The sequence below is a fragment of the Canis aureus genome, chromosome 10, assembly GCF_053574225.1.
Source record: "Canis aureus isolate CA01 chromosome 10, VMU_Caureus_v.1.0, whole genome shotgun sequence".
Taxonomy (NCBI): Eukaryota; Metazoa; Chordata; class Mammalia; order Carnivora; family Canidae; genus Canis; species Canis aureus.
Window position 1 is genome coordinate 5,464,473 of NC_135620.1, and position 27,810 is coordinate 5,492,282.

Genomic DNA, 27,810 nt, shown 5'->3' on the forward strand with positions numbered 1-27,810 from the left:
AAAAGACACAGTATTTTGTCCCTGTTATTTTGTTTATGCATCCTCTGTGTGAAGCCTTGAACTTGCTATTTGAGACCATCAGTTTGACAAATAGAATGCAGCCATTACCTATGGTATTTTAGTAATTCTAGAACCTTACATCAAATTTGATTGCTGGCAACAATGTTGATATTTGGGGAGGCATCTGTGTCATCTTTCATCTAAATTTATGAAATGCTAAGGAAAGTAATTTACCATGGGAACACTTCCTTGAAGAATATTCTTTAAAAATATTTTATTTATTTTTCATGAGAGAGAGAGAGACAGACAGACAGACAGACAGACATGAGTAGGAGAAGTAGGTTCCCTGTGGGGAGCCTGATGCAGGACTTGATCCAGGGCCTAGGGATCATGACCGGAGCCAAAGGCAGATGCTCAACCACGGAGCCCCCCAGGTGCCCCCCTTGAAGAATTTAATTCATAAAACAAAATCAAACTTTTCATTCAACTCAGTTGCATAGAGCAAGAGCTAGAAGCCTATAGAATGTATTACAAAGTGGAAATAACTGTATGATTGATTTTGTGCTTGAGTTGCATTTTGTTTCACATCCTAAGGCGAATAACTTAATTTGAAAGCTTTCCTTATAATTTCAAATTCAGCTTATTAGAATTGTTTTTAGTGGTCATGCTCACCATGCAATTCATGCACTATCTCCTCAGCCATCCCAGTGATTCAGTAAACTTCATAATTGTAAATAAATTTTATTGAATTGCCAGAAATCAGGATAGAGTATCAAAATAAAATGCTGGCTCCGTTTTTTAGCTATTCACATTCTACTCTTGACCAAGATAATCGAAAACTGTAAATTTCTGACAATACTCATTATCTTAAGCGGAGGAATAGTGGGCCTAAAAACAACCCCGTCCATCTTATTTTTTTTTTTTCCTTCTGGATGTTTACTTGCATGTAACAAAAAATTAAAATTGTCTAACCCATGTCCAAAGGATATCCTGAAATGAATTATTCACTCCATGGCATTGAAAACGCGCGCGCGCGCACACACACACACACACACACACACACACACTCTTAGGACAAGGTAAGCAACTTTAGGGCAGCTGCCGAGTAGAATATCAAGAAATCGGATCCAGCTGAGAATTCCAATTACCTAATGAGGGCGATCTGCTTACACTCTCATTTCTTGGTCTAATTCATTGTAATCTCGATCACAGAAATCATGCATTGAAATTACGAATAGTCAGCTGGCTTGTTTCTTTCACGTCCTTTTCGGGGAGAGGGGAATTTCGGTTTGCAAAGAAATACGCCTGAGCAGCACCCAAGATGGAGCAGAAGCAACCGTCCCTCGCAAAGGGTCCCCTACCGCTTTGGGTTGGTATATCCCCTAGGAGGAGAACACATTGCAGGAAATTCGTTGAGAACACAAAATGCAATTTTTATTGGTTCATGAGAAAGTAAATAATTCTCCGCGAGCTCCCGCCAGCCCCAGCACCGGCCCCGGCGCGGACTCTCGGCCGGGGTCTCCGTTACCGGGACCTCGCAGCCCCGCGACTCCGCCCGCGCCAGGGCCCTCGCCCACCAGCCGCCGCAGCCGGGCCGGGCCGAGGAGGCGCTCGGTGGGCGCCGCCGTGACCCGCCTCCACTCGGTGTCTGTGCTTTGCAGGTGGGGAGCAGGAAGAGCACAGAGGACACGCCGGCGGCCGCTGAGCAGCCCCCAGACCCTCGAGCGAGCCGCCGCTCCGCCGCCGCAGAAGCCCGCGCACCCACCCACCCGGGCGGCCGGAGGCCTGAGCGCCGGAGCCGGGGAGCCCGGGAGCCCGGGAGCCCGGGAGCCCCGCGGCCGGGGGCGCCAGCCCCTCCCCCCGCGTACCGCAGCGGGCGCCGGGGTGAGCCGGCGGTAGCGGGGAAAGCCCTCCGCCCCCGCCAGGGGGACCCGGGAAGCCCGCGCCGGCTCCTCCCGCGGACGGCGGGGATCCCCTCCTCCGGCCCCGCCCCCACCCTCCCCCGGCCCGGGCGCCCGGGCGGTTAACCCTCCCCGCGCCGCGGCGCACTCGGGCCGGAGCGCGGCGCCGCGGATCCCGACTCCCGGGCGCCGGAGCCAGCGACCGGGGGCGCTCGGGGCGCGGGGCCCGCTCGGGACTCGCAGCCGCCGGCCCGGGGCTCGGGCCCCGAGGCCGTCCCCAAGCCCTGCCGCACGGGCGCAGCCAGGCGCGCAACTTTTTCCCTCCCGAGCCGGTGCCCCCGCAGTTCCTTGGCCGGCGGCCGGCGGCGCACTCCCGGCGGGGGACCAGGGAGGGGTGGGCGTGAGGCGAGCAGCCCGGCGAGGCGTGCGCGCGGGCGGACCAGGGGCAGGGGTCCGGGCAGGGGTCCGGGCAGGGGTCCGCGGCGGGGTGGCCCGACGCGCTGCAGTGCCCGGCGCAGGTGATGCGCCCGCGCGTCCGGCCCTCGCTAGGGGGGCGCGGCGAGGGAGGGACGGAGGGACGGAGGGAGGGACGGAGGGAGGCAGGCGGGAGCGGGGGGCGCCGGCGCCCCTGCCGCGCGGCCCGAGGTGCTCCCCGGCGCTCCCGACCGGCAGGCGGGCCCCCGCCCCGCCCCCGCCCCCGGCCCCGGCCCCGGCCCGCCCGCGCACCCCAGGGCTCGCATCCCGCAGACTCCCTCCTCCGCGTCTCCCTGTCACACACGCGCTCCCCGAAGCCGCGCGCGCCGCCACTCCGTCTCGGTCCCCGCAGGTGATGTCATGCCCATTGTTTTGGTGCGCCCAGCCAATCGGACTCGCCGCCTGGATTCTACCGGAGCCGGCATGGGCCCTTCCTCGCACCAGCAGCAGGAGTCCCCGCTCCCGACCATAACGCATTGCGCAGGGTGCACCACCGCCTGGTCTCCCTGCAGCTTTAACAGCCCTGACATGGAAACCCCATTGCAGTTCCAGCGCGGCTTCTTCTCAGAGCAGCCGCCGCCGCCGCGCTCTTCGCACCTGCATTGCCAGCAGCAGCAGCAGCAGCAGAGCCAGGACAAGCCGTGCCCGCCCTTCGCGCCCCTCCCGCACCCTCAGCACCACCCGCACCTCGCGCACCAGCAGCCCGGCAGCGGCGGCAGCAGCCCATGCCTCCGGTGCAACAGCTGCGCCTCCTCCGGCGCCCCGGCGGCGGGGGCGGGGGCGGGGGATAACCTGTCCCTGCTGCTCCGCACCTCCTCGCCCGGCGGCGCCTTCCGGACCCGCACCTCCTCTCCGCTGTCGGGCTCGTCGTGCTGCTGCTGCTGCTCGTCGCGCCGGGGCAGCCAGCTCAATGTGAGCGAGCTGACGCCGTCCAGCCATGCCAGTGCGCTCCGGCAGCAGTACGCGCAGCAGCCGGCGTCCGCCTCCCAGTACCACCAGTGCCACAGCCTGCAGCCCGCCGCCAGCCCCACGGGCAGCCTCGGCAGCCTGGGCTCCGGGCCCCCGCTCTCGCACCACCACCACCACCCGCACCCGGCGCACCACCCGCACCACCAGCCCCAGGCGCGCCGCGAGAGCAACCCCTTCACCGAAATAGCCATGAGCAGCTGCAGGTACAACGGGGGCGTCATGCGGCCGCTCAGCAACTTGAGCGCGTCCCGCCGGAACCTGCACGAGATGGACTCGGAGGCGCAGCCCCTGCAGCCCCCCGCGTCGGGCGGAGGAGGCGGCGGCGCGTCCTCCCCGTCTGCGGCCGCCGCCGCCGCCGCCGCCGCCGCCGCCGCCGCTTCGTCCTCAGCCCCGGAGATCGTGGTGTCCAAGCCGGAGCACAACAACTCCAATAACCTGGCGATCTACGGAGCCGGCGGCAGCGGCAGCGCTGGAGGCGGCGGCGGCGGCGGCGGCGGCAGCGGGCATGGCAGCAGCGGCGGCACCAAGTCCAGCAAAAAGAAGAACCAGAACATCGGCTACAAGCTGGGCCACCGGCGCGCCCTGTTCGAGAAGCGCAAGCGGCTCAGCGACTACGCGCTCATCTTCGGCATGTTCGGCATCGTGGTCATGGTCATCGAGACCGAGCTGTCGTGGGGCGCCTACGACAAGGTAGGCGCTCGAACCCCCGCCCCGCGGTCCGGGCCCCGGGCGCCGGACGCCGGCTGATTGGGACGGGCCCGGTGGGAACTCCCTGTCCGCCAGCCCCGAGCCTCCCGGGACGGTCGGAGTCGCCCGCCCGCCGGGACAGCGAGCACCGCTCGGGCGCGCACCCCCAAGGCGCGGGGCAACTCGAGAGAGAAAGCCTTTCCGCGCGCAGCCAAAGTTCTGAAGGCAGGGAGTGTCCAGCGCGTTTGGGGACATTAGATACTTGGCTCCAGGAGTGGGGGGGGGGGGGGGGGCTTGCTGTTTTCCTTTCCGGGTGCTCGGGATTTAGGAGACCCTTTCAACCCAGAGCGCTTAAACTCAGGATTAACTCCCGCTGGGCTTCAAGAGCCCGGGATCCGTGCTGGAGCCTGTGATGGCCCCGACCCGCTGCCCGGCCTCCGCCTGCCCTGTCTCCTCTCACTTCCCTTTGAGGCCAAGTGATCTGAGAGATCACAGGGCCAAGGCAGGTGCTCCCCTCCCCACTCCTCCTCCTCCTCCTCCTGGGAGTTCAACCTCACTGGCCGGGGACTGACCGACCCCCACCCACTCCGGCGTTGGGGGCGGCGGGGGTGGGTGGGGGTGGGGGTGGGGGTGGTCCTGGAAGGTGGTTAAAAGTACTGGTTTCTTAAAAGTGCTTCTGTCTGACTGTGTTGCAGGCGTCACTGTATTCCTTAGCTCTGAAATGCCTTATCAGTCTCTCCACAATCATCCTGCTCGGGCTGATCATCGTGTACCACGCCAGGGAAATACAGGTAACTTAGATTCTGCTCTTTGTGAATGGCCCAGAGCGCTGCCGCCAGCCTGGAGAAGCGCGAGGCAGCTTTTTCCATACCCTCCTGTCCTTGCTTGAGGTTACAGAAGGCACATGCTCTAGTCTTGCCTTAGCACCTGACCTGTTCTTTCAAGAAGTTCAAAACAAAACAGTGCAGCATGTAAATATGCATTTGCCCCTGGGTTGTATTTGTTAAACCCTTGAAGATTTTCCCCTCTCTTCTTCACACAGATATCCTTCCCTAAATCAGACCCAGCATTTGTTTTCCCTAAGGCCAGTTTTGTCCTAGCCTTCGTCTGTAGGGTAAACACGAAGTCTCATTTGATACACCTATCCCCAGTGGGTGCGTCATTATGGAAGATAGTGTCCATCTATCTATATCATCTTCTATAATGGAGCTTAGAGAAGAAAATAGGCTCATGACATTCCTAGCTAGTATATGTAAATAAGACCCGAGAAAAGCTCAAACTCTTTCTGTGTCCCCAAGCCTTAAAGAAAAAAAAAAAAAATCTGTTCTAATACAAAGGTCAGAATACAAATTCTGTATATGTGGTACTTTGGTAGATTTTTAGCTGCAGTCATTACACGGCCTTTTAAAAAAAATGTCATTTAAGAGCAAAGGCCACTGCCCTTGTGAGCAGTCCTGTTAGGAAATGTTTTTGTTTAAATGCAGCCAGGAACTCTATTGTTGGATTTGGCTATTACTAACAATTTCAGAATACTCGTATAAAATTCATAGGTTATCTTTTGAGTTGTTTTCTTTGCTGTAGGCTTCAGTCAAAGGAATATTAAGGTTTGTGAATTAAAATGACTCGAGTTTCCAAAAATGAAGTAAGATAAGATTGGGATTTTCTAGTTTAGAATTTGCACTAATACATATTTTCTGATTTATTTTTTTTGGGGGGGGCAGTTGTTAGATATTTGTCGGAACTCTTAAACCCTTAAATTTCGGGTGCTTTTCTTTAGGGATTGCCTTTCAATTTAAAACATCATATAGAACTTGCCATTTAAATTTAATACTAATTATGTTAATTCAGTTTGAGGTTAGTCATTAGCAAGCACAAAGAAACCAATTTTAACTATTGTGCAAACAAAGATGCCCATGACCGTGAATGAGCGGGGAGAATGACCTCTTCTCATTTTCACATTTGCAAAGACTTGGAACAGTGTCCTTCTGAAAGGAGAAAGTTAGAAAATGAGAATTAGAGTGAGCATATTTAGAGGTAAGTAATAAAGCTGCACTGGGCAAAAGAAGACAGACCCGTACCAGAACTCTAACATTTCAGTAATTGACACAGAGGCCCATTTTGATTCGATGCTTGTGATAGTGGTCTTCTGAGATTCTTTCAAACGTTTTTAAGTGATACTAAAATGTGACTTACACATAATGAGTCCATCTTCTCTTTTTGACTTCAAGAGTAGACACTCAGAGCCGGGAGGAACAAAATAGAATTAATGGTACTTTGACTCAGTTTAAAGATGGGGAGCCCAAAGTGAGAAGAGGTGCATGGCTGGCTGGATCACACAGCTGGGCAGGGCAGAATGTGACCTGGCTCTGTCCTCTACCTTCTAGTCCAGCTTGATTCCTGTGGTGGTGTGGTCTGGTACTTGCCAGCGGCCCTGAAGCATGGACAGTTTTTGGTTCATGGTGTCTTTCTCTAAATCTAAAAGTTCGTCATATGAATAGGTTAAGTTTAAAAGGTGGTTGTAAAATCTTCGCAGGTATTTTTAAAAATCAACTAACTTAAAACAACTTTTTTTTTTTTTTTTCTTGGTGCCTGGACTGGTTTTACTTTGTTCACTGTGAAAGAGAACTTGCTGATGTTTCTATTGAGCATTAGCTTTGTACAACTGTCCATTCCTTCTGAAAAGCACACAGATAAACAGGCATTTGTTGGGGAGACATTGGGTGATAGTCCCATCGAGGGCAAAGTGTCTTCCTGAAAACCCTGATATTTAAAGAATTATTGGGAGATTTTTAAAAAGTAACTTATAGGAATTTGTGAAGAATAGCCCAAATGTTAATTATATGTTATTAAAACTTTTTGATACCTTATTAGAACTCTTGAAACTTCTAGAAACTAATAAAAATACAAGAAATCATATTTTTATGGGTTTTTCACACTTGGAATTCCACTCACTGGCTCATTTTGAGGACTATGTCTGTTGCACAAATGCATGGGAATATTGATTAGAAGATGAATAGCATTGGTGGCAAAAATGAGGACTTGGGTTGTTCCTCTAAAACTTACAAGCACAGTGAACTTCTTTATTCTTCTCTACTCAACATAAATATCCCAGAATGTTGGATTTTTTAAAAATTGGTTTTATTTTGCATGATATAGTATCTGTTAAAACAGCCACATATGGGTTACTGGGGTGGCTCAGTGGTTGAGCCTTTGGCTCTGGGTGTGATCCTGGAGTCCCGGAATCCAGTCCCACATTGGGCTCCCTGCATGGAGCCTGCTTCTTCCTCTGCCTAAATCTCTGGCGTTCTTTCTCGGTGTCTTTCATTAATAAATAAATAAATAAAGTCTTAAAAAAGAAAAACACACTTAAGAGAATTTCAAAATAGATGCTTGGATAGTATCATTCAGTTGTTTTGGTTATAGCTTTTCCACTCAGTGTTTTATCTGAGGGGGGGATTTCTTCCTTATGCTGAAGCTCCAGATGCTTATCTGAGATGCTTCTTAAAAAAATTGAAAACGGAAGAGGACCAAATAAACATGAGGACCCTGAGCTAGAAGTCAAGAAACAGAGAAAAATGTACTAATTTATCCAGATAATAGAGTCAGCCATGCTGCCAAAATAGTTGACCCTGAAGCTTAGTGAAACTAAGCACACAGGCTTACGTTATCTATGTTTGGAAAATTATGCATTGTGCCCCTTTCTTACTTCTTGATGTCACTGTTCTAGGTGTATTTGTTTCATAAGTTTTAAGCAAGTAGGCACTTGTCAGTTTACTATTAACAATTCCAAACATACGGAGTACCTTTGAGGGAAAGAAATAAGTGTAGGGGTTATATTGCCAATCAGAGCATGTCTTTGAATGGAGCATGTAGTCTAAAATGACAGTTTTTCTTTTTCCATTTAGCATACTAGCATGACGATTGGATAGGGAGAGCTAGCTAGTTTGGGCTTCTGGTATATGGTATGGTTTCTCACTGCAGTCAGACAAAGTGTCATAGATATGTTCTGGCTCTCTGTCCACCGGAATTGCTTAACGAAGCTTGGGGAGGCCCTGACATTTCCATGAAGAACCTTGGAAAGCAAGTCAGTGTGACCTTTTATAAAATGTTTATACACACTTTGGCAAAATAAGATGGTTCAGGTGAGTCATGGTCGGAAGTGCTTGAATTAAAATAGTGCAATGAGGAGGCTTTGGAAGAACAGAGCTCAGTACATTGCTGTTTTGGTATCATTTTTCAGCACCACAGACAGCTCTGTGCATCAGGCCTTAGTTTGTCCATGTCACTAATTGTTTGAATGCCCCGCCCCCACCCAAGATGAAATCACTATTGTGAATCTATGTGCCAGAATGCTTATACAAAATTAGATTTAGTGGGAGCAGGTTTTCAGCTAAGTAGATCTTAGACCTTTTTCCAGTAGACATTTGGCTTTACTTTCTACATCCATCAGTAAAGCCAAAGCAACAACAACAAAAATAAACAAAAAAGCCATCCAAGAATGAATGGTGTAAAAAGAAATAAGTAAAATGCCTGTGTATCACAGCCTTCCAACAAAGAAAAGGCACTCTGGGGATTTTGTGTGTGTGTGTGTGTGTGTGTGTGTGTGTGTGTTTTAATGTGATTTGGAAAGGTCACTTGATACTAAATAAGTGGCTTTGCCTTCTTATGTCTCAGGTCAAATAATAACAACAGAGGGATGACATCTTATGACTTTCCTTTTTGCCTCCTCTCCTCTGTGGGATCAGGAATATGTCTGGGATGGAAGGAACAAGTACACAATCAAATTCAACTACCATTTAAAATCTTCAACAGAAAATTTGAACATAGATTTCACTTCCATCTTTTCAACTTCAGTATACTAGAATTTCTCATATGGAAGCAATTTTAGTTGAAAGAGTTGGGTAGTATGTTGAGATAGACAAACATAAGATTCTAAATCAAGAAAGTCCCTTGGACCTCGATCCTCCAGGTTTTCATGGGATTTGGAAGAATCGCTGGTACATACTTTGAAGTGAATGTTTTTGTTTGATTTTGTGTTGGAAAAAGCATAATTATATAATAAGTAGCATTAAAGGAAAACACTTGTTGTTCTTTGGTATCTCTTGCAATGCGCTAAACTCCTCTTCCAAGTTAGCTTTTTAGTGATGGGTGACATAGATCTAAAGCTGGAAAAATAGAAATTAAACTTTCTCTTTGCTCATGCATCTAGGCTGCACAGAGGAAGGAGTGAGTGAAAGCAAGGGCCTTAGCAATGTCTGAAAGGCTCTGGTTGGAGAGGAGTGGCTAGGCACCCACTTTGTAAACTCTGATTTGCCTTGTGGTTCCTGGAAAGGAAAGGATGCTCACTTTCCCACTTCTACACAGAGCAAGTGGATGCTTCCAGACCACGCAGATAATATGGCATATAGCTATTATTATTCATACAATAATAATACATATAGTAAGAATAAACAGTACAGAAGAGTTTCAAAGAAATGTGATAGGCACATCGTCTCTACCTTCAGACCTATTTCTGAGGGGCAGCCACTTTGAAGTTTCTCGTATACTCTTCCAGAGTTTTCAGAATTGAATATTTAGATGTGTTTAGATACAGACAAACCTTGCTTTTATTTCCTGATAGATCTTGGAGTTTTTTCCTCCTCAGCACATAAACACCTGTCTCGTTCTCTTTAGCACCTGCACGTGATCTTATTTTATGGATGTACTGCGTTCACTGATAGGCATTTTGAGTTTTCTAGGTTTTTGCTATTATAAGCAGGACTACAAATGAACATTCTTGTGTACTTATTTTAAACTACTAATTAGAGTATGTGTATATGGTAAATATCCAGCTGTCAGATCGCCGAATCAAAGGACATTTGTGTTTGAAATGGAAAGGTATTGCCCACCAGCCCTTCAAAAAGGGTTTACATTCACCACATCCTCACACATTATCCCCCCACAGCATTGTTAACCTCTGATACTAAAAAAAGGGATTTTAAATATCTTTAGCTTTTTGAAGTCTAAAAAGGTTTATTTTTCTATAAAAAACTATTTTGAAGAAAAAAAATGTAAGGACAAAGCTCATGGCCTCATAGGTTTACTTGTAGCACTGTGTGGTGTCTGGTGGTACCTTATAATGATCTGTTGACAAATTTAACAGTCACTGTAAAGATGCCACCAGAGACAAATATTTGCCACATTTTAATTTTTTCTTACTTAAATTCAGAGATGAAGGAAGCTGGGAGAGTAGAGGGAGGGAATCTTTAATTGGTTCTTCAAAAGGTCTCTGCTCTTGTCAGTGAGGTAGATGAGAATTACCAGTTAACTTGTAAGACTCCAAAAGATAGGGAGGCAGGGAACTTGCCTGAATTGCTTTATTGTGTGGTGGTTAGTTCCTGGGCTGATACCGATGTTGCCAGTAGCTTCCTATATCACTTGTAATGGGACTCTTGGTCCCTTTGACTTGTGTATACTCTGTAGTAACGAAATCACTCAGGACTAATTTTCTCTGCCTGCCCGTGTGAAGATCTCTGCATTATTAATGGGTATGACACTAAATAAAGTGATCGTGGTATGTTTACAGAGCAGCATCACAAATGAATGAAGAGTGCAACTTTAGGTGTACCACAAGTGGGTTTCTGTGATCTGCCAGCTTATTTCTGGGCCACGTTTTGTACAGCTGGGGGAGAAGAGGGCTGTGGGCTGCCGTTGTCCCAAACCACATCTAGCAGGGCATGCAGAGGGAGCCTGTGCTGATTCAATTTCAGAAAGTTACTTATGGTCAGGATATGAAGTGGCTTTGTGAGGCTACTTTTGAATGAATTGCTGCTCAAGAAAAAAAAATAATAGGATGCCTGCTGCTTTGGGAGTATATTTTTAACCCCGAAACTCCTTAAGAATTCTATTTATAAAACTAGCAAGTAGGTGGAGGGAATTACCTGGCCCAGTATCCCACCCAGCATGGGAAAGCCCTTGATGTCATCTTCGATGAAAGTGGTCACCCACTTTTCTGCTTGTACCCTCTTCCCATGATTGGCAGTTGGCCTGTACAAGGCTGGCTGTTCCACTGCCAGACAACTCTTAATTTTAGGAAGATTTTCTTTACGTTGAGGTCAGCTCTGGTTTTATTCCTTGCATGCTCAACATTTTAAATGTTTTTGAGCTTTGCAGATCTGATAGAAGAGAAGACGGGAAGGTCCCTTTCCTTCTTGGAAGTGACATTCCAAGGGCACAAGGTTGAGTTAGAGAGGCACACGTTAAGAAACACAATCCTTGCTAGTTGTGATCAGTGTTGTCAGGGGGGCTGTAAGGGCTGAGATAGAAAGTACTTGGAGGAATGGGTGGTGGTACACATCCGAGGGTAATCGGGGGGAGCATTCTCTAGGGATTTGACTTTGAAACTGAGACCTACAAGAAAAGAAGTTGTCAGCAATTGGCAGAGTCTGTGGGAACAGTTTGTGCTAAGGCCTCGGGACCAAAGGGAGTTTCCTGCACTTAAACAAATGAGAGCAAACCAGTGTGGCCCAAGTTGGGGGAGAACAGGAGGACAGTACTGGGTGGAGTAAGAGAGGATGCAGGATTCTCATACTGCAGAGTTGTGGGGCCGTGATAAGGATTTCAGGCCTTTTTTTTTCCTTCTTTGTCAAGTGCACAGTGGGGGAAGTCATTAAAGAGTTTAAAGCATGGGAGAGTCATGATTTAACATACTGTTTAAGCAGACTTTTTGCTGATGTTGTGTGGAGACTGGTCTGGAGATGCTTAGGAGGTTCTTGGCCAGCCATGCCACAGTGGAAGCTGATGTTCATGGTCGGACCTGAGACCTGTGTTGGAGGTAGAGTGTACTTCCTAGCACTGGATGGGATGTGACAGGTGGAGACAAGGGATATCGCAAAGACAGATCCAAGGGTTCTGGTTGGGGCAGCTGAATGCATGGTGCTGAGAAGAGGAAAACCCACAGTGAAGGGTAAGGATGGGGAGGTGGGAGTTTGTTTTGGCTGAACACATTTAAAAGGCTTCTGATTTTACAGGGAAAGCTAGGGTTCACAAGAAAAGAATGGATAAAGTCACTGAGTGAGAATAAAGATGAGAAGAAGGTCAAGCATTGATCAACCTTAGACATCTAGAGGTTGTGTAAGGAAGAAGAGCAGAAAGAGATGGGATGAATTGTCCCTGATGTGGAGATTGCAGGATCGTGAAGGAAGGTGCAGTGCTATGTATCACATGCTGTGAAGTCAGTTAAAATGGGGATGGGAAGTGTCTTTTTGGATTTGACAAATTGAAGGTCATTGCTGACCTTGACGCAGTTTCAGTGGAGTGGTAGAGAAAGAAGACAGATTGCAGCTTCCAGTATAGTAGAATAAATTGATCCCCCCCACCCCGCTCCACAGAATCACAGAGCAAACATTTAAACATTGGTTAGTTCCCCTTAAATGCCCTCCTAATTAAATAGGCCTAGTTTCTTTGAATGTTCCTGATCAGACTTACAATGTCCCTGATCATATTCTTCTGTATTTAACTCTGTTCTGCTGAATTCCCTTTTCCAAAGGGAAAGTTAGAAACGTCCCCAGGTACTTTCAGATGGAACCGTTACCTTCCTCCTTCAAAGATGCTACACGATACTGACCAGTACTGGTCTGAAACGGTCATTGCGCCATAGGAACCATCACCAAGTAAGATTCCTAAAATTGCTATTGAACCAAGAGTACCCTGTTCTGTAGCAACTTGGTTTCAGACTAGTGTTTCAGCCTCAGAATTATTTGAATCCTAATTCCAATGTTTACTTGACAAACACATGTTTCAGTTCAGAAAATGCTGTGGGATGGACTAGTTAAAGAGTTGCTCCATTGCAAGATGCAAATTCGTGCTAAATTGTGTTCCAGAAATGTGGTCAATATTAGTGGCCCCACCTGGTTTGCACACCTGCCACTGACACGTTTAACTCTTCTTCCCGGCTTCTGGCTAGTTGTGAGTTTGAAAAATGTGCCTTGGGAATTCAAGGCATGAGTTCATGAGCCATGGTCAGAGCTCAGAAGTAGGAACTTCTTTGCTGTGAGACATCTGCTCATTCATGATATTTGGTACAGCCTTTCAAGTAATGACAACTCTGTGAACCCTAACTATCAGCCAGCCCACGTTTCTCTACCAGAATGTCATGGAGACTGTCGGATCCCTAGCTGAATCCCCCTATACTGTGAGAGCTGTAACCTTGCGATCTCCCCGTCTGTTAACAGTATCCAAGAAGGAAACAAGACTGAAGGGTTTATTATTTTAAGCATTGTGATGTAGTCTTTGTGACCAAATGCCTTTCCTCTTAAAAATTTCATTTTCCTGTTCAGAGTATAAAATTAATAACTATATTGTATTAGAAAATTGGTAAAATAAAGAAAACGTGAGAAGGAATGTTAGTGTGGTCTCACCACCCAGAGATGATTATTATTTGTGTTCTAATGTATTTACGCAAAGTAGATGGACATGGTATTTGCTGTAGATCTGTAGAAAGAAATTTGGAATTCTTTTCATGTGGTTTTCTTTGGATTTCCCCCTGCCATTAAATACTAGATCCAATTTTTCCCCCATCATATGGCTATAATCAATTTAATCTTTCCCTTACTTTGGAAGCTTAAAAAAGTAGAAAAAACCCTGTTTAAAATAATTTTTTTAAAAATTTTATTTTTAAGTAGTCTCTGCAGCCAATGTGGGGGCTCACACTTAAAACCCGGAGATCAAGAGTCACAACACCGTCTGTCCCCTGTCTGAGCCAGCCAGGTGCCCCTAAAATCATTTCTATAATGAGGACTGTTGCAGATGAACTTTTGTGAGCATCTCGGATGATTTCTTAGGGGAAAGATTGCCAGGAGAGAATTTACTGAGGATATTATTTAAGACAATTCACAGTTTCTAAGTTGTCCCCCAAAAGTTTGTATCAATCCTTTCATTTTAAAAAAAGATTTTATTTACTTATTCATGAGAGACACACAGAGAGAGGCAGAGATATAGGCAGAGGGAGAAGCAGACTCCCTGCAGGGAGCCCTATGAGGGACTTGATTCTAGAACCCTGGGATCATGACCTGAGCCAAAGGCAGATGCTCGACCACTGAGCAACCCAGCTGCCCTTGGTGCTTTCATTTTTAAAGTGCTTACAAACCATTTCATTAAGAAACCCATTATAGCATTATCTGGAGGTCTAGATAAAATATACTGGTTAGTATTTGGCTTACTGTACTACCTCGAGAGTCTGGGAATTTACTTGTCTATAGTTGGCCTTGTTTTCCTACTTCCCCATGATCTTGGGTTCTAAATCACTAGCTAATCAGGTTTGTAAAAGCGTATCCCTGTTTAACAATTAAAGTTATGTAGGAACAGTGTGAGAGCTGGTATTGGAAGGTAACTTTGTTCCCAGTCTTTTTAATTATAGGAAACTGTACAAATCATAATTTCTGAAATTTTTCTCTGTAAACTTTCTCATTGAGCAGAGCAATCAGACCCTCCTTGGAGTTGTTTGCTGTTTTTCTGCAGCAGAGCCTCGTGGCTTTGTGCACTGCCTCTGGAGCCATTCTGTCTGGGCTCATACCCAGCTCTGCCACTAATTAGCTGTGTGACCTTGGACAAGTTACTTAATCTCTCTGTACCTTGGTATCCTTGTTTATAAAATAGGGAATAGAGAGTATGTCTCTCATCGGGTTCTTTTTCTTTTTAAATAAATTTATTTTTATTGGTGTTCAATTTACCAATATACAGAATAACACCCAGTGCTCATCCCATCATCTCATTGGGTTCTTATGAGGATTATGTGAGTTAATAAGAATAAATACCAAGCACTTGGAACCCTGGCTGGCATGTGGTAAGCACAATTTCGACGTCGGCTGATGGTTATTGTTAGCTATTTTGGAGTTTGTTGGGGTGAAGGGAAGCAATTGGTGCTTAGCCTCTCTGGACTTTAGAAAATAGTGATGATTGGTTGATTGGCTGATTTTTACAAGTCTTAGGAATGGGAACAGGAAAAAAAAAGTTGGGCATTTGAGCAGTGTTCAGTAGTTTAACTATCTAGAATGTGTGTTCTTTTTTTTTTTTTTTAAATACAAGCTTTGATATCTACTGAGGGCAGCCAATATTATTTTTAACTGAGTTCCTTCACATGCTCCCTCTGGGCACATTGGCTCCCTGAGAAGGTAAGTGTTCATTTTGGCTGTTAGGTTTCAGGTCTGTTAACCGGTGTCAAACTGCTCTATAATGTTATGGCTAACGGTTTTTACCAAAATAGCCATTTCCCCCATGAACCTACCATCTATTTGGCTTCATGCTGAAAAGTAAAGCTGTTTGTGAGCTTCATTAACTCCTTCAGGCACCCAGGCCCTAGCTGATGGCATCTCCTCATCACTAATTAGGACCCTGGTGACTTAAAAGAGTTAAGTGAGGTGCTCTGAAACGTAAGCAAAGGGAATAATTTGGATAATGGAAAGTTCTGGTATTAACCCCCTGCTGAAAGGATGCGAGGTAGTAAACAGCCAAAGGCATGCGTGTAAAGGACTGTAACTGACCGTATTTCTTTCCATATTCACTGTTGGGCTACAGGATATGGAAATCAAAACACTTGCTTTTTTCTGCACTGCGTTTGTCTTTGGCAAGAGTTTGGTTTAGTAGGTCACCACTCCCTGCCACAGTGCTTGGAGAGCAACATTCTAAAGGAATGGAGAATTTTTGTGTATAAATATGACAAGTATCCTCGGGTTCAGTGATTGGATTGACTTTTTCTCAGCTTACATCTCTCCTGTTCCATGTCAGATAATGATTAGTTGAGTCTGTATTATGCCAGGCTCTTTTTGAACAATGTGTTATTGATGGGTGAGTTTTGGACTTTGCTTTTTGAATCTATAAAGCACACTAGGATTCAGACATGATGAACACTGAACCAAACTGTTGTTGACAAGTTTTAACAGCTGGTGTTCTATAGCAATCATTTGTCCTTTGCTTTCTGGATTATTCTGAGCATGTTTGCCCAATAATGTATTTGTCCATAGTGGTTTTGTCCAGTAGGTGTCAAGATGGAGTTGTTTCCAAGTCATCTGACTATTGACATTTGTATGGTCACTGAGGTAGCCTTCTTTCCTTCTGAAAGCTTTGGTCTTCCTAGGGAGTTCTATGTAATAGTTGTATATTAGTTTTGACACAAACATTGAATTTTGGGGAGGAGGCATTAAGCACTAAAACACTATCATGTGTTTCTCATGGTTTGGACCTTGGGTAGTTGTTTCCTCAGAGTAGAGTCTCCTGTGGTGAGGGTGCAAAAATACATGAGGACCAAATGCTTACACTGCTTCATTTTTTGCTAAGTGGCTAAGGGATATTGTGTCTTACTATTGAATTTATTCGTAAGGTCAGGGATTACTTAAAATATTGAAAAATAGAAATTAGGTTGAGTGTTACTGAAGCAGCAATATAAAAGTGATGGCTGTGGGGGTTAGAATCATCACTTCATGCTTTTTCAAAGGCCTTAGACTTCTAGACATATGCCCAAGCAAAGCTTTTACTGAGAACTTGTTTATGTGGATTTACCCATGCAATTTTAAGGCTAAAAGTTTTGGTTTTTAGAAACTTGCCATAGGTCGGTTTTTGTATTGGTAACTCTTCCCCTACTTGAGAGAAACATCCTTGTATCAAGGAGCATGAAATGCTATCTGTTGAAATGAGAATAGCTTGAGTTATATTTATTTAGTTAAATATGCTGTTAGTTGAAAGCTTTAGCTCAGGCTTCAACCTGTGGCTGATGTTTCAAAAGTCAAGGCTGCTGTTGGAAAATACTTTGAACAGAACTTCTACTTCTTTCTCATTAATATTTCAGTCCAGAGCTTCACTATTTGTTCTCATTTGTCAATATCAAAAAGGATACTTAATGAAAGTGCATTTGGCCAGACTTTCACAAATTAAGCAGTAACGATACAAAGAGAAATCCCTAATGTGCTCGTTTTGTTGGGGTTGGGGGTAGGAGGAGGGAAACCATAGCACTTGCATTTAGGGATGAAAACTATTTTTAAAAAATAGTCTCGATTTGGAGCTGATTGACTGGCTCTTACATATTTCTTGTATCATTTTAGAAAGGTTCCATCTTCTCTATTTTCTTTTTGTTCTTCAGCGAATCTATTTTACATGATCTCTTTTATCCTTTGTGACAACTGTACCTACTTGGCAGTTATTGGACTTTGGCCGTGTTTCTGCTTTACACCTCAGATGCATCCCCTGAGTGTTCCTCGCATTGGGGGATGAAGATCAAGCCCACTTGCTGTTGTGTTCACGATCTTTGCTTGGTCTGATCCTCTGTATGCCAATTGCTTCACTGGCAGCTAAAATTATTTCAAAATCATTTATCCAAATCCATCTCATTGTAGCCTTATGTAATTGGCCACAGAGGGAAAGCGGATGTGCGTGTAGGACTCCATCCCTCAAACCTGTGTCAGAACATCCTGTGTGGAGACCACACAGCACAGTCAGCGGCAAACGTGTGTCCAGTAGCAAAAGGGCTTCTCTGCATCATTGTGCGGGAGCGCATGTGGCCACAGGAGATGCTCACTGAGATGCCAGGTGGGATGAAGGCTCATTTTCAGGACCTGAATTAGGACTGGTTGCCACATGGGAGTTCACCAAGCAATTGCAAAGGGAGAGGCTTGGGAGGCTGGTGGGATGGAGCTGAGAAGCTCAGAGAACCTCTGTGAGGTGTGCTCTAGCTGCATTCCCAGGCTGAGGGTGAATTTTTGCTAATTTCCTCTGTCCTCTAGTGGTATAGGGATAACCTGTACATTTCCAGTGAGGTCAAAGCAGTCAATGATCCTAGTCCTCTTTTTTCATAACCACAGTGTGGGGCATTACAGTGAAGTGCTACAAATGTGTCCCTCTTTACTGAGGAGATAAGAAGGGCAGGATTTTAAAATCCTCTCATTGACTTTGTTTTTTTTTGTTTTTTTGTATTTTTTAAAGATTTTATTTATTTATTCATGAGAGACACACCAAAGAGAGGCAGAGACATAGGCAGAGGGAGAAGCAGGTTCCTCGAAGGGAGCCTGATGCAGGACTCAATTCTGAGACCCCAGGATCATGCCCTGAACCAAAGGCAGACACTCAACCACTGAGCCACCCAGGCATCCCTGGCAAGTATGGTTTCTATAAAGGAAAGTTTCTGCATGACCCAAGTCCTCAGGCTCCCTGCTGGATCTTGCATTTCTGGGATTGAGGTGAAATGGCGTACTGGAGTTAGACTTAGGTCCTCCCAGGTGGGTCGAATGGCTGTAGTAGAAACTACTTCCATGGGAAGTCTGAGAACCCCAGAGCTCAAGGTCCTGCCAGTAATGGGAGGCTGGTCCTGTCTGTTCCTTGATGCCCCGTAACTTGGGCTTGGGAAGCTAGGCTGGTGGTGGTGTCAGGCTCAGGACACCATGGCTGTGGCTGGCCTCAATCAGGGAAGGGAGGCTCACTTGTTTCATACTTTGCAGCAAGTGTTGTATAGTTGACTGTTCTCTACCTCCAAATTTTACCAGAAAAAAAAAAAATCACACATGAAGCTGGGAAGCAGTAAAGAGTGTTGGGTTTTTTCTTTAGGTCTGGATTTCCAGAATTTTTCTTTAAGTCTGGAATGAATAATTGATTGATTTGCTTATTTCTCTTCCCTCATGATTAAAATTCCGTTTCCTATAGATAATCGTCACCCCTCCTAGCTGCCTGTTGGCCCTTTCCCCCTTACCATTCTCACAGGCCTCCTCCTTGCCCTACATTTGCTTACCTAGCAAAGGGCTCTCCTGGCCAACCTCCTAGGGTTCCAGGGAGGGAACTGACTCTTCTTCCACCCCCTCCTCCCTCCCTTCCTCCCAGTGGACTCACAGGATCCTAAAGACATTTCCTTCTTAGTGCCTTTTGCATTACCCCTGCTTTCTGGTGACTTTCTCAAATACCTCAGTTCTGTGTTTCCTGAACTTTAACTTTTTCCTGGTCCTCCTACAATGTCTACTCTATTTACATTTATTTACTATTTTATATTTATGTTGTTTATATTATATGCTATATTTCACATTATATTGTGGTACTATAATGTGCAATGTATTACATATAATATATAATATTATATATAACATATTTTGATGCTTCTACAATATGTACTTCTGTATTACCCTGTGACAATATATTGCTATATATAATCATAAAATATATACCATAGAACATACTAAGTAAAACCTAACACAGTAATTATATGTTGTATATTACACAATGTTATATAAAATATTTATATAAAATATATTAGAGTAATAGTATATGTTATACATTATTTATATTTGAATATTTTGACTATTATTTTTAGTATTTTTCCTTTTTTTTAAGATTTTTTTTTTGAGAGAGAGAGCATGTGTGCATGTGGGGGAAGGGGCAGGAGGAGAGGGAGAATCCCAAGCAGACTCCCCACTGAGGGAGGAGCTGGATGAGGGGCTGCATCTCATGACCCTGAGATCATGACCTGAGCTAAAATCAACAGCCAGACACTTAACCAACTGAGCCATCCAGGCCCCCTGATTCAGTATTTTTTTAAAAATTAATTCCCTTCTTTGAGTTTCATCTTAAGTAATAATATCCATGAAATTATGGATTGTAGTGTAATATTTCATATGTTTTTAATATACAGTACATTAACACTGTAAGTAAAGCACAGAATCATCTCAGAGAAATATGAAAAGCCCCTTTCAGGAATTTCTACCTTGCTTCTTATCCTCATCATTTTTAATGCACATTAATGCTTGATCTCTCTCCCCTGCACCTCATTTCTTTCTGGTGGTCCATCGTCCCCACAGCAGGAATGTCGTCCCCAAAGGTACATCTGAGCCTGTCACATCACATTCCATGGCCCTCTGTTGTTGTCAGGGTGACAGCTTTAATGTACATGCGTCATAACTCAGCTCTTGTGATCTGGCCTTCATCTGCCTGTCAGCCCCACTCAGCCATGGTCTTGGCCCTGAATATATCTCTTCTGCTCTGGCAATACCCAATTGCTTGCAGTTCCTGAAAGATAGCACTCTGTTCCATGCCTCTGGGCCTGAAATACCTTTCCCCTTTATTTGTCCCAATCCTGGTGGTGGGTGAAAATTCACCCCAAGAATGCTGCCAGGTAGCCTTCCCTGCTTCACCCCCTCATGAGTTTGATGGACCTGCACTCCTTTCTCTGGCTGCCCTGGGGCTGAACACTGTGACGATGAGCCCTGGTATGAAACAGAACTCAATTTGAACCCAGGTTTTCCTCACTTCTTCCCAGTGACTTCTGACAACCTGTTAGCCACTCTGAGCTTCAGTTTCTCATCAAATGGGGAGAAAAGGGCATAGCTCGTGAAATGGCCGTAAGGATTATACTGGGATTGCATGCTTTGCCCAGTGCTAGACAGATAGCAATCACACGAGCTGTAGTCTTCTTGTTGACTTTGTTGTCTTTGCCATCATTAATCATGACCTTTGTTAGGACTGGACGGTTTTGGGGACAGTCAGGGTGCAGGAGAATGGTGAAGCATCTGGTTTAATATGTAGCCCTCAGTGCCGTGGAGCGGAGGCATTAATACAGCAGCGTGCATCCGGCTCTGAGTCCTGCCTCAGCTGGTAGCTCCCGGAGGGCAGGTGCCGTGTCTGATCCTGCTGTACATTCCCAGGCTGAGCAGTCCAGGGAGCACACCCGAAGTATCTGCATGTAGGGTTCTGTTAAAAAAACCGAAATTCAGCCAGGTAGATCTGAAGATCTAAATGGCATTATTAAACGGTTCATGAATCAGGCAGCATCCCATCCAGCAAGTAGAGGGGAGCGCCCAGGGGCTGTGCAGAATGGTAGGTTTTTCAAGGTAGAGAGGGAATTAGCAAGGAATGCATTGCTTTAGGCAAGGTCTCCCTCCTAAGGGGAGTGGAAGGGGTCTGTGAGCGATTATAACTAGAAATTCTGGTTTAGCTAGTTGAAGGTTGTGTGGCGGAGGGGGATGTTGAAATTGCATTTAGGTTAGGTACTAGGTCTGGGTTTGCTAACACAGGGCTTTAACATAAGTGATGCCATTTCGGGCCTCTGGTTTTCTTTTTCTTTTCTTTCCTTTTTAAAAAAGGTCTTATTTATTTATTCATGAGAGACAGAGACACAGGCAGAGGGAGAAGACCCCCCCTCTCCCCAGGGAGCCTGATGCGGGACTTGATCTCAGGACCCTGGGATCATGACTGGACCAAATGCAGATGCTCACCCACAGAGCCACCCTGGTGCTGGGCCTGTGGTTTTCTTCTTAACTGTTCATACACTTACTGTGATCTCTGTGACAGTCACCTAAGTCATCCCTGTGTCTTTGTCTTTGAAATGGGAACAGCCATAGCTACTTCTGCTTCTGAGTCTACTGACAGATAATTGACCATCTATGGGAAATAAGGTATCTTAGAAGAGATCGTAAGGGCCATAGAATACTAACAATAGTTTAATAAACATGCTTTATTGTAGCATAAGCTCTTTCTACTCAGTGGTATTTTTCTATTCATAATTTCTGTACCACTCAAAAAATTTAGCTTTCACTATTTGTAATTCAGCTTGACTCTGTATTAAAAACTACATTTATTAGGGGCACCCCGGTGGCTCAGTGGTTGAGCGTCGGCCTTTGGCTCAAGTCATGATCCCTGGGGCCCTGGGATCAAGTCCTGCATCAGGTTCCCTGCAGGAAGCCTGCTTCTCCCTCTGCCTGTGTCTCTGCCTCTCTCATGAATAAATAAATAAAATATTTTAAAAATAATTAAAAATAAAAACTACATATTAAAGTGAGTAAAAGTGTACTTAGATATTGAGACAGAGACCTTGGCAACAGCCATGGGGGACACTGGCTGCTGAGTTTTAATCTGTTTCTTGTAGAGGAGAGCACAGACCAAAGAGCAAGGCCAGATCTGTTCAAACTGATCCAAGACTGGATGGGTGCCAGATAAGACTTTTCACCAACTTTTCCCCTCATTTTAATGCTAAAAAACACGCCCAGAAGTGGAGATTTAGGATGCAAATGAAATCTACCAAGTAGGAAACAGCATGTACTGTTCAACTGCACCTGTGCACCTGCACCCGGTTTCCTGGGATTGCCCTCACACTGTGTTCTTGGGTATCACTCAGTTCCCTCATCAGCCCCTGTGAAACGTTCCCTGACCATCATTGGGGAGTCAGCCCCACACCTTTGTCGGGACTGTGTTTCCCTTCAGCTGCACCTGTTGACCCAATTATGCCTTGCCTGTGCCTTTAAATTTTGGGTCCAGCCTCGTGTCTACAGTTGGGTCCAAGGACCCCAGTCTGGTGACCGTGTCATTAGTTGAAGTTGTAGCTGTGTATTTGTTTCTATTTTTAGTAGTTGTATCTATAGAGACAAATCTTGTACATTTGGCTGAAAGAATGTGGAAGTGATTCTCTGCAGTTCCAGCAGGGCTCTGGATTTTAGGAGGTTGGGAATCAGGAGGCTCTAATAGGCGATAGGTTAGCTTCCAATACTTGTGTTTGATGGCAGAGCCTTTCTCTTTGAGGATCACTGTTCCCTGAAAGATGATCGATTGCAGAGTCTCCCACTGCGATTGTCCTCTTTGACTTCCTGGTCCTTATAAAACACCATCTGACTTTTTCAGCTCATCTCAGACATCCTCTTCTCTAGGAAGCCTCCTTTGATTACTTCAGTCACTTGATTCTCTTCCTTTATTGAACAGTGTTTGCATTTATTGTCATTCTGTATAATTGAGTGTCAAAGCCTCCTTGAGTTTTCTGTGTGCCCATGCATGACCTCTCAAGGGCATATTTTTGCCACCAAGCTGCATCACAGGCTGCACTGTTGTAGGCTTCTATCCATTGCTCTTGTGGAATTGAACCAGGGTGTGGGTGAGACTGTCAACACAAAATGAACACACCTTTTAGAATTTCTAAGAGAGAAAGAGACTTTTTCTTTTTTCTTTATTTTTTAAGAGAGAGGGAGTGTGCAGGGGTGGGGTGGAAGGGAGAGAGAGAGAAAATTCCAAGTAGGCTTCCCACCCAGCATGGAGACCCATGTGGGGACTCAATCTCACGACCCTGAGATCACAACCTGAGCCAAAATCAAGAGTCAGATGCTTAACCAATGAGCCACCCAGGCGCCCAGAAAGGAAGTGACTTTTATTCGAGCTCATATTAGGACAGCTGCCCAGGATACACAATGTTCATAAAGAAGAGAGTGCTCAGGCAAGGGAACATTTCTGTGGGGTTATATACATTCATTTTTTTTTATATAAAAAGTTACAAGTCATTAGACAAAGGACATTTCAGAAAGTTACCTTAAGTTTCTAGTATATGCAGGACTATGTAATTTAATATTATGGAAACCAGGGAAGTTTCTTCCTTTTTCTTATCTTTTGTGTTCAGATTGCTCCTTTTTGGTTATTATTTTAATGAAGCAGATACACAGTGTGTAGTTGGGGCAGAAATAGAGCCCATGCTTTCATGTTTTGCAGAGTCATTTTTGACCTTGGTAAATATTTAAGTATAGCTTTTCCTGGGAACCCAGGAGAAGAGTCCACAAACATGAAAAGCTGAAAATTTCCTTTATCAATACCTGTTGATTGCACAGATTCTTCTTTAACCTGGAAAAATATGAGAATGTTCATAGATCTGGAGAATTGTACTTGCAAGATAATATAGACTATCAACCTATTAATAGGTGAGCCATGAGATTGATCTTCTCTTGTGTATATAACTTTTCCCATATTTTAATCATGGTTTAGAATGAGGCTTTGAAAATATTGTGCAGTGGAATGGAATAGAAGGCCATGGAATATGGTTTCCTTTATTAAGAATCTGCAGTAAAGTCTTTGCCTTCTATGGCTCTTTTTTTTTTTAAATTTATTTTTTATTGGTGTTCAATTTACTAACATACAGAATAACCCCCAGTGCCTGTCACCCATTCACTCCCACCTCCCACCCTCCTCCCCTTCTACCACCCCTAGTTCGTTTCCCAGAGTTAGCAGTCTTTACGTTCTGTCTCCCTTTCTGATATTTCCCACACATTTCTTCTCCCTTCCCTTATATTCCCTTTCACTATTATTTATATTCCCCAAATGAATGAGAACATATAATGTTTAAAAATGGGTTTTCCCATCGGGTGCCAGGGTGACCCAGTCAGTTGTGTGTCTAACTCTTGATTTTGGTTGGGGTTATGATCTCAGGGTGGTGAGATCAAGCCCTGTGTCAAGCCAGCACTGGGTGTGGAGCCTGCTTGAGATTCTCTCTCTCTCCCTCTGTCCCTACACTCCCCCTCCCCTGTTCATGCACATGTGCGCTCGTTCTCTCTCAGGGAAAAAATAGGTTTTCTTAGCTTTTTAGTTAGTAGGTGATTGTCATTGGCATCCATAATATTTCCAAGTTGGCTGTCTTCCTTGATCCTTTGTGTGATAGACAGCCATTTGAGAAGTTTAGTAAATAAGGTAAATTGTTGTTTATGGTGCTTATTTGCCAGCCTGAATTGGAGTTCTCATTGTCTGATGTGTAGGTGTCTACAGGAGATTATTGCCATCTCTGAGGACAAAAGTAAGTCCCTGGTCTTATGTTCACTCACATGTTGGCATTTGTGTTCTCTGGGTTCACATGCTCACACTAGCAGACCCAAATAACTGCCTTTAGGCAGGGGGCAGAGATGCCTCTTTCTCTGGAGGTTAAGAGAGAACGCCAACAGAGAAAAAGCACCTGGGAGACAGTTCCTTTCTCAGGAATCTGTAGTTCTCATGTTTAATAAGAGACTTTTAGTCCCTCGTCCATTTTTGCAGCTTCCTGCCATAAAACAAACAGATAGATGGCAGCTGCTCTCAAAAATGCCTGTCATGTGTCCATCTCTGGAAATCAGTCACTCCCAGGATAGCAGCTTGCTTCTGTTCAACTCATGTGATTGGAGCTGCTCATGTTCAGAGCCTGTGCTTGGGCTGTTTGTGTTTAGTGTCACGGTTGAATATGTGAGCCTTCTTGAGTCTAGCAGTTGAGATTAATAGGAACAAATGCATGTCCTGGTAAAGTGTTTTCTAGTCTTCCTGGGTGTTAAGCTACAGTAATCAATCTGTGACATCCAGTGGAAGGACTGTGTCTTTGGGTTTTGTGCCATTACAGTAAGGGGTTGGCTAGGTTTTCTTAGTAAAGTCTCCTGTTCCTGAATTGGAGCCTCGAGGCTACAATGAAGTCTGCATGTGTCAACTCTGAATTTGGTAATTATCTCCTATAGTATTTGGGGATTATCTCAAAAATTAGATTTGACAACAAAGGTAATGATGAGATGAAGTGATATTCCTTAGGGAATATACTGAAGATTGACTGCCTGAGGAGAAATACGGTCTTAGAAGAGAAGGTGAGGCAAAGGCAAGATAATAGAAGACTTAATAAACATCCTTAATGCTTTTGAGTGGGCATGGGATGGGAATAGAAGACCACAGACATGACTAATTGATGAACAGGATAAGAGAGAAGACAGGGTTTGTTAGCTACAGCTTTATGACTATTCCTTGGAAAGGTAAAAGCACTAATATGTATCTAAATAGGCAATATGTGTCCTATACTCCCTATGAACAGGCACAGTGTAAGTATATGTATACATATTGTCTCATTTAATCTAGATTGTGATTCTTTTTTTTTTAGATTATAATTCTTATTTCAGCTAGTGAGTAGCAAGATTGAGCCTGAAATCCACATCTCTACCTTTGCATTTTCTTTTCTTTTGCAACCGCAGCCTTTACTGTTTTCAAATGATTTCACCTGGAATATTCGAGAAAAGCACCATTTTCCATGTCCAGTTAGTAACCACTGTAACAAAGTAACCATGTGAAACTGACAATGCTCAGACATTTAGTTTACTTTAATAAATAAAGGAAGTCATTTCTTCTGAATTTTACATGATTCCAGTTCACCCAAGATGATGCAAGGAGACTGTGGTAGAACCATTTTTATCCATAACTAATTGTCCTGTATAATATGTTTTATTGAGTCCTTTTCATCAGTCTCTACACAGGTGTTCAGAAAGACCCACAGAGATGGGGTTGAAGCCAATATTTAATGATCCGCAAAGGTGAGGTAGAAGATCACTGAGGACTATAATAAAACCCAGATGGTGCCTGAGCCTGCGCTGTACTTTGGGATTCCCACCTTAGCCCCTTATTCAGATCGGACAACTTCTTCACATATTTCCCTAGTGGAGCTACATACATCTCAACCAAACCACATGGCATGGTGGTCCAGGGAAAGATTCTTGGGAAGGAGATATGGATGATTCTAGCTGGTTGTAGCAAATAGGTTTCCTCTCTTAACTCCTCTCAGTTGTTGGTCACTGTCTGTAGTAGCATGGAAGTGAGAATGATTCTTTAGCCCCCAGAAGGGCCAGACTGGCCAAGACCTTGATTGGTTACTTATAGCTGCCATGAGGAGAGGATAGGGAAGTGAGTGACCTGGGTGACACATACTTGCCATCCCTTTTTTGCTACCTGAAACAGATCATTCATGTTTCCTTCTCTGTGCAGATAAACTCTGAAGCCTTGAATGAAGAAGTTACTCCATTTCAAAAGTAATCGTTAAGGAAACTGTCTTCATTATGCTGTTTGACGTGCACAGATTGGTTCGTGTTTTAAGAATGAATGAATGATTTTTTAAAGATTTTATTTATTTGAGAGAGAGAGAGAGAGAGAGCGAGCACAAATTAGGGGGAGAGGGAGAGGAAGAGGGACAACAGAGAGCCTGATATGGGGCTTGATCCCAGAATCCCAGGGCTATAACCTGAGCCAAAGGCAGATGCTGCCAACTGAGCGACCCAAGCGCCCCCTGGAAGGTTCTTTGTGATCTGATCTCTCCCACCCCTGCAGCCTCATAATTTGTTAAGGGCAGCCCATCCTACCCCTGTATACAGACATGCAGACCCCTCATTGGAACCTTCCTTAACTGTTGGGAGAAAGCCTTGCCGTTCTTTCAGTTTTCTGTGTATATGCTACACCTTTTTTTCTGGAATCTACTACTTACATCCATCTGCCTTTGGATCCAGTTCAGGTCTCTCTCTCTGGCAAGCTTTTCCTGACCTAGTTTGTCCTTCTCCTATGTTAGCATCATATAATATACCAGTACTGATCTACTACTGTTATAAGTCATGGTGAGGATGCCCCGGGTAATATTTGTTCAGTCGTTTCTGTGTGTCAGGGACCATGTAAGGGCTGTACTTGGGTTATCTTGTAGTCATTTAATAACTTAGTGAAGTAGGATTATGATCTTACTGCAGAAAGTGAAGTAGACAGAAGTGACTGGCCCAGGAGCACAATCGCCCAAGTGTGGTTGAGCCTTTTCAACGGAACTTAAACGGTTGTTTATAGATTTTGGTCTCCTGACTTGTGAGCTCCTGGACATCATGGACAATTTTGTTGATTTTGTGTCTCTACTATGATCTGACCTGTAGTATAGGCTCAAAATGTTTGCCCCATAAAATTTGAAATCTTAGTTATGATAGGCTAAGCAATCTTTTTGTTTTCTCTCCAAATTTTAGAGTGTAGGAATATACAATAAACTGGTTTCTTTTATTTATTTTTCCTCAGATTTGTGTGTATTCTCTGCCAATTTAACAATCACGTATCCTCAGTATCACATCTTGGCAGTAGTCTTACTTTTGAATTTAACGTGTTCAAAAGGAATAGGGAACTTTAAAATTCCTGCCGTCTGAAGGATTGAGCGGGGGTTTCTTTCTCTGATTCTTAATCGCTGTGTCCTTAATGTAAACATTAAGGAATTTAAGGGACAGATGATGTCATA

At 44.8% G+C, this 27,810-nt stretch overlaps 1 protein-coding gene and 1 long non-coding RNA gene across 2 annotated transcripts in view; one reads left to right on the top strand and one right to left on the bottom strand.

Annotated features, from left to right (window-relative positions):
* The first annotated feature begins 2,727 nt into the window (after positions 1 to 2,727).
* KCNN2 (potassium calcium-activated channel subfamily N member 2) overlaps positions 2,728 to 27,810 on the top strand; it is a 143,210-nt gene continuing 118,127 nt past the window's right edge. Inside the window, exons 1-2 of the mRNA XM_077911247.1 lie at positions 2,728 to 4,034; positions 4,727 to 4,822. Of these exons, the coding sequence (XP_077767373.1) occupies positions 2,736 to 4,034; positions 4,727 to 4,822 (1,395 nt within the window). The 5' untranslated portion in view covers positions 2,728 to 2,735. The remainder of the gene's footprint in view (positions 4,035 to 4,726; positions 4,823 to 27,810) is intronic.
* LOC144321569 (uncharacterized) lies at positions 5,776 to 19,894 on the bottom strand. The gene is made up of 3 exons (XR_013387171.1): positions 19,744 to 19,894; positions 6,225 to 6,506; positions 5,776 to 6,016 (listed from the first exon to the last, which is right to left on the bottom strand). It is a non-coding gene; the product is annotated as an uncharacterized LOC144321569 (long non-coding RNA).